The sequence below is a fragment of the Citrus sinensis genome, chromosome 5 (genome assembly GCF_022201045.2).
Source record: "Citrus sinensis cultivar Valencia sweet orange chromosome 5, DVS_A1.0, whole genome shotgun sequence".
In the NCBI taxonomy this organism is placed as follows: domain Eukaryota; kingdom Viridiplantae; phylum Streptophyta; class Magnoliopsida; order Sapindales; family Rutaceae; genus Citrus; species Citrus sinensis.
Genome location: NC_068560.1, coordinates 20,885,558 through 20,898,793, shown reverse-complemented (window position 1 = coordinate 20,898,793; position 13,236 = coordinate 20,885,558). Strand labels below are relative to the sequence as shown.

Genomic DNA, 13,236 nt, shown 5'->3' with positions numbered 1-13,236 from the left:
CCAGGATTGCTACAGCAACGGCTACAGCAATGGTTGCTACAGCAACGGCTACAGCAATGGGGTCTACAGCAACTGCACTGTTCCAGATTTGTTTCAATTCTTTTATAGCCATGTTTTTCCTCCTTTTTGCCAGCCTATTGCATCAGCATTCCTTCCATGAATTATAAGCTTCTGGAAACCTACAATTATGCACACAATTTGAGCATGAATTACTTTAAATCGAGCAAAACTTATTAAGACTAAACTAAAATGAATGTTTATGCAAAATGTAACAAAAATACAATAAAAACACATCATTTACTCTCTAAGTGATCTTGATTTAAGTCTAGAATTGCCATAATAACTCTCATTTCATAGAGTTATCAGTACTGTTCACGTATATTGTACTATTCATGTGAAGCAGTGGGAGCCAATCCAAACATTCCGTGGTGAAGAGTAAAAGCTGATCTGCAAAGCAAATATGTCAGGATTGAAATTTTCAAGTCCGGTGAAATTTGAAATAGAAAAATTCGATGGGAGAATTAACTTTGGCTTGTGGCAAGTTCAAGTCAAAGATGTGTTGATTCAATCTGGGTTACACAAGGCATTGAAGGGGAAGCCATCCCCTGCTTCCAGTAGTGGCTCTAGAAAAGCTAGTATAAGTGACGAAGATTGAGAAGAATTAGATGATAGAGCTGCAAGTGTCATACGACTGTGTCTAGCAAAGCATGTTCTTGCAAATGTAGGAAAAATTCCTACAGCGAAAGAACTTTGGGAGAAGCTAGAAAAGTTGTATCAGACAAAGAGCATCTTAAATCGATTGTACCTGAAGGAGCGATTTCACACACTACGAATGACTGAAGGTATAAAAATTTCTGATCACCTCAGTGTTCTCAATGGTATTGTGTCAGAACTAGATGCCATTGGAGTTAAAATTAAAGATGAGGACAAGCCGCTTAGATTACTACGGTCACTTCCAACTTCCTACAAACACCTGTTACCTACTTTGATGTATGGGAAGGAGACAGTAGATCTTGAAGAAGTTACTAGTACTTTACTCTCAGAAGAAAGAAGACTGAGTGGTGAAAGTACTGAAACTATAGATGTCTTGGCTTTGGCAGTTGTAAGGAATTGGAAGAAAGATAAATCTAAGAAGAAAGGAGTCTGCTGGGGGTGTGGACAATCGGGGCACTTAAAAAGAAATTGTCATGGTAGAAATGGAGCAGGATCGGCAAGTGGCTCCATATCAGATACTGATAGTATTGCTAGTGGTAAGTCTCTTATTATCGTGGGAGACGATGGTCCCTTGTAAAATGGATGATGATGACATCCTCATGGTATACCGCAAGTACCATGAAAGGGGATATGGTACTACTAGTGGGTCTACAAGATTTGTACACAAGGCATGGTTGGCATTGATGCAGGGTGTGTGGTGGAATTTATGTCGATGACTGACAAACTTCCAGGAAGGCTAACATGGAAGTTGCACCATAAATTTCAGCATGATATTTCGACATGTGTCGATGTAAAATTCTTAGAATTGGTAATTAATTCTAAGTGGTATACTCTTTATGGTGGAGTATGATAATTCTCTATGGTGAGGATTATGACTAAGGTGAAAATAGTAAGCTTGGTGTGGAGATTGATTGGTTCTCAATCAAATCTCCAAGTGGGAGAATGTGAAAAGAGGTAAGCTGGCACCGCCCTTCTAGATGGGGTGCCAGCCATTGTCAACATTCAAAGATTTGAATGTTGACATTCAAATCTTTGAATGAAGAAAAGAAGCAAACAACTTTGACAAGGAAGAAGAAAAAGGAATAGTTGAAGAAGATAATGGCGGTGGAAAATATAATAGTATTTTAATAGCCAATTTTGGCTATAAAAAAGGGTGCTGCTCATTTGGTTTGCGCATCTAGTTTTGTGAAGAAACAAAAGTTTAGAGCTTGAGTAATTTTAAGGAATTAAAATTATAAAGTTCTTATGGGTGAGAGAAAATTATTTCTGAGAGTGTGGTTGTAATAATTTTTCACATAGTGAATATTTTTTCTCTAGTTGTCTTTTTGACAACGACCGTGGTTTTTTCTCCAGATTTGGAGTTTTCCACATATATCTTGTATTGTGTGATTGATATATTCTCCATTTAATTTTTCTTATTAATTTGTTACTTGACAAATTGCTTGGAGAGATCCTGGAAGGAAGTTCAATTTCCTAACAGTGGTATTAGAGCCATTGATTGAAGTTTTGGTGTCGAGGCACTATTCACGTAAACGATACTGTTCACGTATACGGTACCCCGACACCAAAACTTCAATCAATGGCTCTGATACCACTGTTAGGAAATTGAGCTTCCTCTCAGGTTCTCTCCAAGTAATTTGTCAAAGTAAATCTTGTGTTGTTTGCTTCTTTTCTTCATTCAAAGATTTGAATGTCAACATTCAAATCTTTGAATGTTGACAATGGCTGGCACCCCATCTAGAAGGGCGGTGCCAGCTTATCTCTTTTCACATATATCACACTCGTTTTCATCCTAAAATAATTCAAGAGGGCTTGAAATGCTTTTTAGGGAAATTTTTTTTATGATGTTTGAGTATTATGACTCACGACATTCTTATAAGTAAATTAATTGTGAAAATTATTCAAAGCTCCCCTCTAAAGAAATATTAGACTACCATTAAAGGTCTTTATCAAAACTTAGACTGAGAGCACTATCCTGGACCAAAAATAGAATTATCCTAGTAGAATATTTGTACACAGTACACTGCTAAATGTTCAATGTAAATTCGGAAGAAGAAAAAATTAATAACATCATACATTTAGAATGTTCTTAAATTATGACGAGTATTAACTAGATAAACCACTGAAAGTAACATGTAAGGCGTAAGCCATGTATGGAATTTAAACCAACAAGTATTGATTGAATATATTTCGACGAAATTTATAATTTAATAATTTTTTATGTATAAACCACCGAAAGTGCCATGTAAGCCACGTATGGAACTTATTTTATTTTATTATTTTTTTCAAGCCTCAACTAGTGAGACAACTTGATTGAAGATAAATAACAATATATATACGCGTACTCAAGGGACATAGATGAGATAATTAAATTTATTGAAAATAAATAATAATATACTCGTGCTCAATGGGACATAGTGAGCCCTCTCCCAGAAAAGATAGATAGCAAAATATTTAAAAGTAAAAAGGTAGAAAGAACAATTTTAAGAGAAGCAATAATGGGAAAATCTATTAGCATCATTAGAAAAAAACCTAGACATCTCATTAGGTGGATTAAAGTGACGTATGGAATTAACACCATGTATTTAATGAATACATTTTAATGAAATTTAGAGTGAAATATTTTTTGTTTATGTATTGAGCGTCCTGTAGAGTGATAATATCTTTATGGAAAATTGTTGTTCTTGTTGTAGTTGTTGTTTTGGCAATTTTTTGTTTGTTTGTTATGGCTGATAATCCATAGGAATACCGAATACGGTAAATGCAGGTTGCATTGACAGAGAAAATAAAAGGAGGTGGGAGAGAAAGCGGGGAAAGTAGTAAAGTTGTAACTAGAGAGGCTAAAGAGAAACAGAGCGGCGAAGAGGGCAGAGCATGGAATGCAGATGTCGTTTGGTTGTATTCCCGGATCCATCATATCAATCAAGTTACTGCTGAGATTCTTGAACACATCACGGTGATGAAGTGTCATTAAAATATTTTATGAAAGTGTGTACTCGTAGTGACAATGTATTGATGGATGTATTGTCTTATTGAACGATGCAGCAGGATTCAAGGATGTGTAAGAAAATGAGCGTGTTGTCAACAGGCAAGACTCCAATGAAGGAGGCTGAGGAGATGCTGGTGGGCTTGGCCAACAGTCCACCAATAGAGGAGACAAGGCTATGTACTCATTTTACCAGTTTCAGGGTTGGGCCATTTGTGCTGACGCAACCTGTGTCTGATGACGAGATGAAGTTGATTGAATACATGATGAATGAAGATCTGGACCAAGGGTAAGGAAAATGAAAAAAAAAACCAAAAAAAATAAAGTATGAGTGACTTGGATGCTTTTGTTGATAATTTATTTTGGTTTGTTAATCTGTGGTGGGTGTTTTTATTTGTTTAACGTGTTGTTTATAACTTGTTATGTATAGGGAGATTATCGTGCAAACAAAAATGAATTGGTTGAGAAGGATAGAAATGTTGTCGCTCTATCAAAAAGATGGATACATGGCGCGGTGAGTGAGCGTATCAATTATATTAATTTTTGTGCATGGTGTCCAAGGGTCCATGATATGTTATTTGAATCAGCTAGTGCTCTCATTGTGCTGAAATTCATGGCTGCATTTGCAGATAATTTCGGTGGTGGCTGAGACTCTGTCGAACAATGAAATGAGCAAAGGGAATAAAATAAAGCACAACTGGTTCCTTCCAACCTATTTTGCTGTATGCAGTAGTCGTTTTGATTTGATTTGGAAATACTGTGTTATAATTCATTGTTGGCTCATTTCATCTGACCTTATTTGTGCATTGGACTTAGCAAAAGGTCCTGCATGAAAAATGTGATATCGAGAGCCTAAACCGAATGAGGGACTTGTTTAAGCATAACCTGGCATTTTGTGAGAAGGTATATGTTGTGATAAGTGCAACATCTTATGACAAGCAAGTTAAAATAATTTTATGTCGACGAAAATATGAGTGTTGATTGATTTTTATGTGCAGATTTTGGTTCCAATAAATCATGGGGCATCGCATTGGTATGTTGTCGTTTTGGATATACCAGGCAATTCTGTTTTGATATGGGATCCGCTGTCAAGTGACATGAGAAAAAGCGATTTGGTAGGAGATGCAAAAAAAATCGTGAGTAAAATTGATCCTAGATATGTAATGTATAAATTGTTAAAATTCAAGAGGTTTCTTAACTGATAGTGTTTTGCATGAAATTATGATGTTGCAGTTGAGGGCGCTTGATGAGCTTTTGATGGTTGATATCAGACCTGTTTCCGGTTTCGGAGGTCTCGATTTTGAGAGTTTTCGTGTGATGCAAGGTACTACAGGGCTTTCGAGACAACCAAATGGATATGATTGTGGCCTTCATGTCATTCGGTTTATGGAGTGCCACGGCAATGTACGAGAGCTAGACTTCAAGGTGAGTGGCCAAACGATGTCGTTAAGTCAGTTGTATTAATTATTGCAAAGGAGGTTATTGTATAATATTTTGCTTACAAAGGAAAGAATTAATTTTATAAATTTACAGCATGATTCGGATGAAGCTAGGAAAAACCTAGCAATTCAGTTAGTGACTGTCGATGGCAACATGTTAAAGGACAATGTGATGCAAAGTACTTCGCAGTTTTCATTCGCGGAATGAGGTCTAAAAGACTAGAAGTACTAGAAGGTCGAGGTAGGGTTTGAGTGTGTATGAGAAACCTTAGCCTAGTGTACAATGTTTTGTGCCACCTTTTGCAATATTTTTTATATCATGGATGCATCTGGATCACATTAATCTAGCTTTCAAAGCTTGCACTGACTATCGATGCCATAATTAAATCTAATTGAAAGAGATAAAGGGCCTCTTTTTGTTTTTCTTCTCATTGTCTATGCTTACACAAATCAACTAAACATGGTATTCTTAGAATTGTGTGGTTTTGATTTTGTTTGCTATAATACAACTAATTAGATTGCTGCAGCCTATATTGTTTGCCAATTTGAGCAGCTTTTTTTATTTATCCCCAACAACTTTTGTTTTTTCCCCCCAAAAGACCCAAAAATGACTTCTAAATATACAATCTATATAACAGTGAACCAACGTTGGATAAATTAATAAATTTACTAAAACAATAAAACTTTTGTCCTAACTCCGGCCAATATGCTAAATTACAAATAATGTTGTAATTTTTTCCCCCACAACTACTATATGAAATAATGAACTTGCTAGTTTTTTCCTCACTAAAATTAATATATATTATTTACTCTTTATTTTTTTCATAATATCAAAAATCTTTTTGTCACAAAAAAAAATTAAAAAGAGAGAGAGATAAATAGATCATTTGCTTGATATTCTATCTTAAGAATATAAAATATAATTTATTACAAGAAAAATTGTTTAAAATAACAAAAAAATATAAGAAAATATTAATTTTTTTATTTACATAAAAAACCATAGCTATTATTTTTATTTAAATTTTTATTTGAAGGAAATTGGACCCGAGTTTAAAAATCTGCAGACAGAGAAGAAGTGCAAACACATCAGAAAGCAAAAGTCAATGAGCAACGCTTGTCAAGTTCTATTTAGTATTGAGATACTGTAACTTTTAAGTCACGACTGTTGTGACAAAAAAAGTCGTAATTATGAAACATAAATTGATAGTGTGTAGTAAATATGGCTTTTAAATAATAATTTTGATAAAAATAAGAAAGACATTATAGGTTTTTTATTATATATATGTGGGACCAATCAACTTAACTTCCGTAGGCAGTAAATGTTTATCGAATACTTTAGTGTTTATAACTTTTATGAAAGAGAAAATGAAGTTGTTTGTTTATGAGGAAAATGATTTTAAGAGAAAAGATAACTTTCTTTCTTATTGATTTTTCTTAAGTATTTACAATTGAATAAACTCATCTTATATACAAGCACAAGATTGCAGCTTAAGCTAATTACATTCAATTACACACACATACGAAATGACTAATAACAATCTTGTGCTGATCTGGCAACTTGCTTAACTAACTCTGATGAGTTGGCATTGCTGAATCGTTTGACTAACTGAGACTGAAGCTTTTTCTCCTTCTTACTCCTACTCTCTGTGAGCTCAGCACACTGGACTTCCTTAACAGCCCCCCTCAAACTCAAAGGGCAAGGCTGCACATTGAGTTTTGATCTCAGATGGTTAACATGAATAAAAGAGAGGGGTTTTGTCATAATATCGGCAATCTGTTCTTCATTGGGAATGTACTGAATTTTTAACTCCCGTGCAATCACTTTGTTTCTGATAAAGTGTCAGTCAAGCTCAATGTGTTTAGTTCTAGAATGGCAAACAAGGTTATGAGCTAGCTCAGTGGCACTGGTGTTGTCACACCAGATAGCAGGTATCTCTGCACAACACAAACCAATTTAAAAAAACAAAGATTGTAACCAGCTGATCTCTGCACTAGCTGAAGCTAAGGCCCTGTATTCACCTTCAACACTAGATCTAGCAATAACTGATTGCTTCTTGGATGACCATGAAACCAAATTATTACCTAAATAGATGCAATAAGCTCCAACAGGTTTTCGATCGTCCAAATCACAAGCCAAGTCTGCATCAGTGAATCCAGTAATCTTCATTTCTCCATTTTGAGCAAACTTAAGTCTATAATCTTGAGTAGACTTTAAGTATTTAAGCACTCTCTTGCATGCTATAAGATGTTGCATTGTAGGACTTGAAACATACTGACTTAACTTGTTTACAGCAAAAGTAATCTCTGGCCTTGTTAGAACCAGATACTGCATCCCTCCTATAACACTCCTGTAATGTGTAGTATTAGCAATATATTGGCCTAGATGTCCTTGAGCTTCTTTTTGCAGCTTAATTCTAGTACTCATAGGTGTGTCAATATCTTTACATTTAAGCAACTGAACCTTAGACAACAGATCTCTTATGTATTTCCTTTGAGACAAATAAATGCAATTTGCACCATATAAGACTTCTATGCCTAGAAAATAAGAGAGAGTACCCAAATCCTTTAATGCAAAAACTTCATTAAACTTGGTAATGAAAGATTCTAGTTCTGCATTATTTGGTCATGTGATTAAGATATCATCAACATAAATCAGTACCAATATCATGTAAGAGCTGGTTTTCTTGATAAACAGAGATGTGTCAGCTCTTGAATTTTCAAAATCCTACTGTAACAAGCAACCTTTTAACTTTTCATACCAAGATCGTGGAGCTTGCTTGAGACCATAAAGTGACTTGTGGGGTTTACACACAAAGTTTGGTCTTTGACTGTCAACAAAACCTGCTGGCTGATCCATAAAGACTTCTTCTGTTAACTTTTCATTAATAAATGCATTATTAACATCTACTTGCCTGATTTTTCACTAATTTATAACAGCCAAACTGATCACTACTCTGATAGTAGATGATTTTACCACTAGACTGAAAGTTTCAAAGTAATTTACCCCTGCAATCTGTTGAAACCCCCTAGCAACTAATCTAGCCTTGTACTTGGCCAGACTTCTATATGAGTTATGCTTAACTCGATACACCCACTTGTTGCCAACAATCTTCTGACCATCTGATCTTGGAACTAAAGACCATGTATTGTTCTTGAGCAGAGCACTATATTCTCCCTTCATGGCTTCAAACCATCTAGGATTCTGTATAGCTTCTTCTATAGATTCTGGCTCTTTATGAACAAGAGCTACATTGTTGAGTTTAGGTTTGAAAATGCCAACCTTACTCCTAGTGGTCATAGGATGTGTGTTTACAGGAGTATTAGAGTGTTGTGTGTTTTCTGGAGCTGATGTGTATTGATCAGTTTCTAGTGATGTTTGAAAAATGGGAGGTCTGTTGGTGGTGATTGGCTGAATAGGTAGAGAAGTATGAGGCTCTGTATATGGTTCAGTTGTTTGTGACAATGAATGAGAGTTGTTGTTATGATTATGAGGAAATGAATGATGAGAACTGCTGCTGGTGGAACTTGCAGAGTTAGGATTATGAGTGCTGTTATCATCTGAAGCTGAGAATAATGGCAAAGTGGATAAATGATACACTTGCTGAGGAGTGAAAGACAAGTTTTGACATGAATTTGATTTATTAAAAGCAAAAGCAGAATATGAGGAATAATGAAAAGATGACTCATCAAAGATAACATGTCTTGCTATATAAACCTGACCAGATGGATGCAAACACTTATATCCTTTATGAGAAGGGTTGTAACCAATGAAGATATATTTGTTAGAATGATAACCAAACTTATGCTTGTTATAATTTCTCAAATATGGATAACATGCACAACTAAAACATTTAAGCATTTTGTAATCTGGTTTATGTTTGAACAACTTTTCATATAAGGTAAGGAACTTCAGATTTGCAGAAGGCAACTGGTTAATATGGTAAACTGCTGTTTGAAAAGCTTCCCACCAAAAGTTTAAGGGTAATTTAGCTTGAGCTAAAAGTGTGAGTCCTAACTCAACAACATGCCTATGTTTCCTCTCAACCACTCCATTTTGGTGATGTGTGTAGGGATATGAGTGTCTGAATATGATTCCATTTTGGTTCAGAAAATCAGTAAATACTCTATACTCTCCCCCTAGTTAGATTGCAGCATTTTAATAGGACATTGAAATTGTTTTTCAGCTTGCAATCTGAACAATTTAAAAACTTGTAAGGCTTCTAATTTTAATTTTAATGGATAAATCCAGGTGTATCTACTGAAGTCATTAACAAAGTTGATATAATAGACATAACTAGCTTTGGAAAGGATAAGTGAAGGACCCCATAAATCAGTGTGAATTAGTTCAAGCACTTGAGAAGTTTTGGTTTATATGACAGGGAAGTGCAATCTGTGGATTTTTCGCATTTGACATGCCTCACATATTTGTTGTGCAGCTTGGTTAATAAGAGAAGTTGAAAGATTAATAGTTTGATCATTCGTAAGCAAATGTATTAAGATATTATGATGAAGATTACCAAATCTCCTATGAAACAGATCAAATTTATTTACCAATGCATTACAAGAGGAAACAACAGTTTGAAAACAAGCTTTAGAACTTGAGTGATTATTCTGAACATTATTTGCAACATGAAAAGAAACATGACATGTTGATAACATTGACAGAGGCTGATTTGAAGAAATTTGACACAAGAAGGAAGAAGGAGATGACTGTGATGACTTTAACAACAACTTATTGTTGGTTGTATAAGTACTAATGCTATTGGTGTCAATGTGCAAGTGTACACAACAAGTAATAAAGTGATGAGTATTCAAGATCGTCTCCACATGGATTGATGTTATTAGACTTGCTACAGCAATCTTAACAGTGTAGATTTTATGTCTAAATTAAGATAAACAATTGATGAAACTAATTTACTAATTAAAATAAAAACACAATAAATAAAATGGAACAAAGTAAATTATCACGTCAATTGCAAGGATAAAACTAATGGGAATATATAGTAGTTGAGTGAATAAACTCTCCTAATGGTCTTGACTATTTTCTAAGGGTTGGCTCGGTTGCTGCAGTATTTGCTACAGTACTAGGCAGAATCCTTATGTATCCTCAGTCGTCGCATGTTGAATATCTTATATCTATATGCAACCTAATAGTGATCAGTTGCTATGCCAACATAAGATATAACATTACACGCTTAGGTTCTATTTACCCTACAAGGTGAATCTTTATGTCTAGTTCATCACTAATCTTAAATCAAGCATGGCCCTTTTGAGACTCAAGTAAAACTCAATCTAGGAAGCTCAATTTAAGATCAATTATTGTTCTGATATGTTCCACTAAGATAGGCCCTTTTGCAGCTCTCTCCTAACTTGTATTATTAAATGGGTGATCAACCGAAATAATGAATAAAAAAAAATACTATCAAAACAAACTGCTACAGCAAACATGCAGCAACACATATTTCTAGTCAATAAACCATCAAGATTGTTTATCACTCAACCACAAATAAATTTAGTTCATGGTTTGTAAAAGAAAAATAAAGAACAAAGTTTCAGTCATGAAACACATCCCTATAAATAAATAGAAAACGAGAAAACAAGAGAAGAATAAGAAGGATTGAGCTCCCAATTGATTTCTGCAATTTTTCCTCTTGTGTAACCTTCAATCTCTCTCTTGAATCTTGTTTTTCTTTTGTTTCTTTGTGTTTTTCTCCTTGGGTGACGGCCCTCCCTTTTCCTTATGATGTGTGCTTCTTTTATAGTTGAAAATTAGGGTAAACGGAACCTTAGGGCGCGCATAAATCAAATTAGGAAACTGCAGATCGCAATTCTGCAGTTATCCCGTACATAATTTTCTCTGTCGTTGTTCCAGGATTGCTACAGCAACGGCTACAGCAATGGTTGCTACAGCAATATCTACAGCAACTGCACTGTTCCAGATTTGTTTCAACTCTTTTATAGCCATGCTCTTTCCTTATTTTTGCAAGCCTATTGCATAGCATTCCTTCCATGAATTATAAGCTTCTGGAAACCTACAATTATGCACACAATTTGATCACAAATTACTTTAAATCGAGCAAAACTTATTAAGACTGACTAAAATGATTATTTATACAAAATGTAACAAAAATGCAATAGAAACACATAATTTACTCTCCAAGTAGTATTGATTTAAGCCTAAAAGTGCCATGATAACTCTCATTTCATAGAGTTATCACTTATACAATTCTTTCTCAGCAAGACCTTGCAGAAGTACTTGTCCCTTCAGTGAATCCTTTACATAACACACATTGCCAACAAATTCAATGGAAAGATTATTATCAGTTGTCAATTTGGATATACTTATTAAGTTCTTAGTAATTGAAGGAACTAACAAGATATCCTTAAGTGCTATAGGTGTGTGTTTGTAGGCAGAATTAAAACTTTATGGTTAAAGCATGCATCACTAATATGAGTAATGACCAAAACTTGTCCATTGCCAATGGTCAGCTGGTCTGAGTGTTTGAATTCTTCTCTCACATGTATATTTGCCATGTTGTTAGTAATATGATGTGTAACTCCATTGTCAAGATACCACCCTTCATCAGTTGAACCTTCAACATTTGCAACATAGGCTTCAGGCAGGGTAAATGCTTCTAATGGATAAGAAGAAACATGAGAGTAGTTCATTGATTGATAGCTAGGATCTGAGACTTCATAAGGATCTTCAAATGGTGATGGTTGATAAGAAAATGGCTCAAAATTAGCCATATATACAGCCTTTGATCCCATCATTTTTCCTCTGCCAAATTGTTTAAGTGAAGAAAAATAGGCATCACCATACCTATACCAATAGGCATCATCAATATGTCCTTACTTGTGACATATTTGACATATAGGTACTGGCTCATTTGATTCACCACCAACAACAGAAATGCTTGAATTGTTAGCAAGAGAGAACATATGTCTCATTTGTGGTGGCCCATGAGATTGCATGAACTGATTGCTTCCAAAGCCTGCAACATTTCCTCTGCCAAAACCACTAGTAGTACTATTACCAGTTGGAAAACCTCTAGGATAAGAAGCAAAAAACATGCCTCGACCAAAATTCTGACCTCTGCCTCCAGATTGTCCATAAGTAGCATTACTAGCATTACCATAACCATTTCTCCTAGGAGCACCCCTCATATGTGAATAGTTTGTATTCATCATACTATAATTTGCATTAAACATGGCCTGAGGGTTCTAATTTTGTTCCAACCTAGCTTCATGTGTCAGTAAAAGTGCATATGCATCATCATAACTCATCTTATTAGCTGTAATTATTGAAGCCAGATCCAGATAGCCAGATCCAAGTCCATTTAGTGTTCTTATCAGCAAATCCTTTTCACTTATGTTATCACCAGCACATGTAAGTTTCTTAGATAGCATTATCATTTTCGAAAAATATTCTTCAATAGAGATTGACTATTTTCTCAAAGTATCTAATTCATATCGAAGTTGCATTATTTTTGCTTCAGATTGTACTCCAAATTACTTTTCAATAGATCTTTATATATCAAAAGAAGTGTCATAGTTAAGAACTGAGCTTAAGATACCTTCACTAATTGTTGAAAGAAGCCAGCTAAGTAGAGTTTGATCTTGAGCTCTCCAGTTGACATAAGCTGGATTTTCAATCCTTTCTATAGATCCATTAGCTTGTGACTGAGAAATATATTGTTCTGGAATATTTTACTTCTCTAAGATTAATCCTTCAAGTCGGTTCCCTCTGATTGAAGTGATCACTTGTTTGCGCCAGAGAAGGAAGTTTGATCGATCGAGTTTTACTGTTGTAGCAAAAGTGAATGAAGTTTGTGTGGAATGCATTTGATTAATATTTGAACGATTTTGATTTATTGTACTGGAACTAGTCATGGATGGCTCTGATACCATGAAAGAGAAAATGAAGTTGTTTGTTTCTGAGGAAAATGATTTTAAGAGAAAAGATAACTTTCTTTCTTATTGATTTTTCTTAAGTATTTACAATTGAATCAACTCATCTTATATACACGCACAAGATTGCAGCTTAAGCTAATTACATTCAGTTACACACACATACGAAATGACTAATAACAATCT

The 13,236-nt window shown here is 34.8% G+C and overlaps 1 protein-coding gene across 1 annotated transcript; it reads left to right on the top strand.

Moving 5' to 3' along the window:
• Positions 1-4,027: 4,027 nt before the first annotated feature.
• On the top strand, positions 4,028-5,562 carry LOC102624571 (ubiquitin-like-specific protease ESD4). Its single transcript, XM_052441190.1, has 7 exons — positions 4,028-4,048; positions 4,131-4,214; positions 4,330-4,422; positions 4,517-4,603; positions 4,699-4,836; positions 4,934-5,125; positions 5,234-5,562. Exons 1-7 carry the CDS (start codon positions 4,028-4,030, stop codon positions 5,345-5,347), a joined length of 729 nt encoding a protein of 242 aa, XP_052297150.1. The 3' UTR covers positions 5,348-5,562.
• Positions 5,563-13,236: the final 7,674 nt, after the last annotated feature.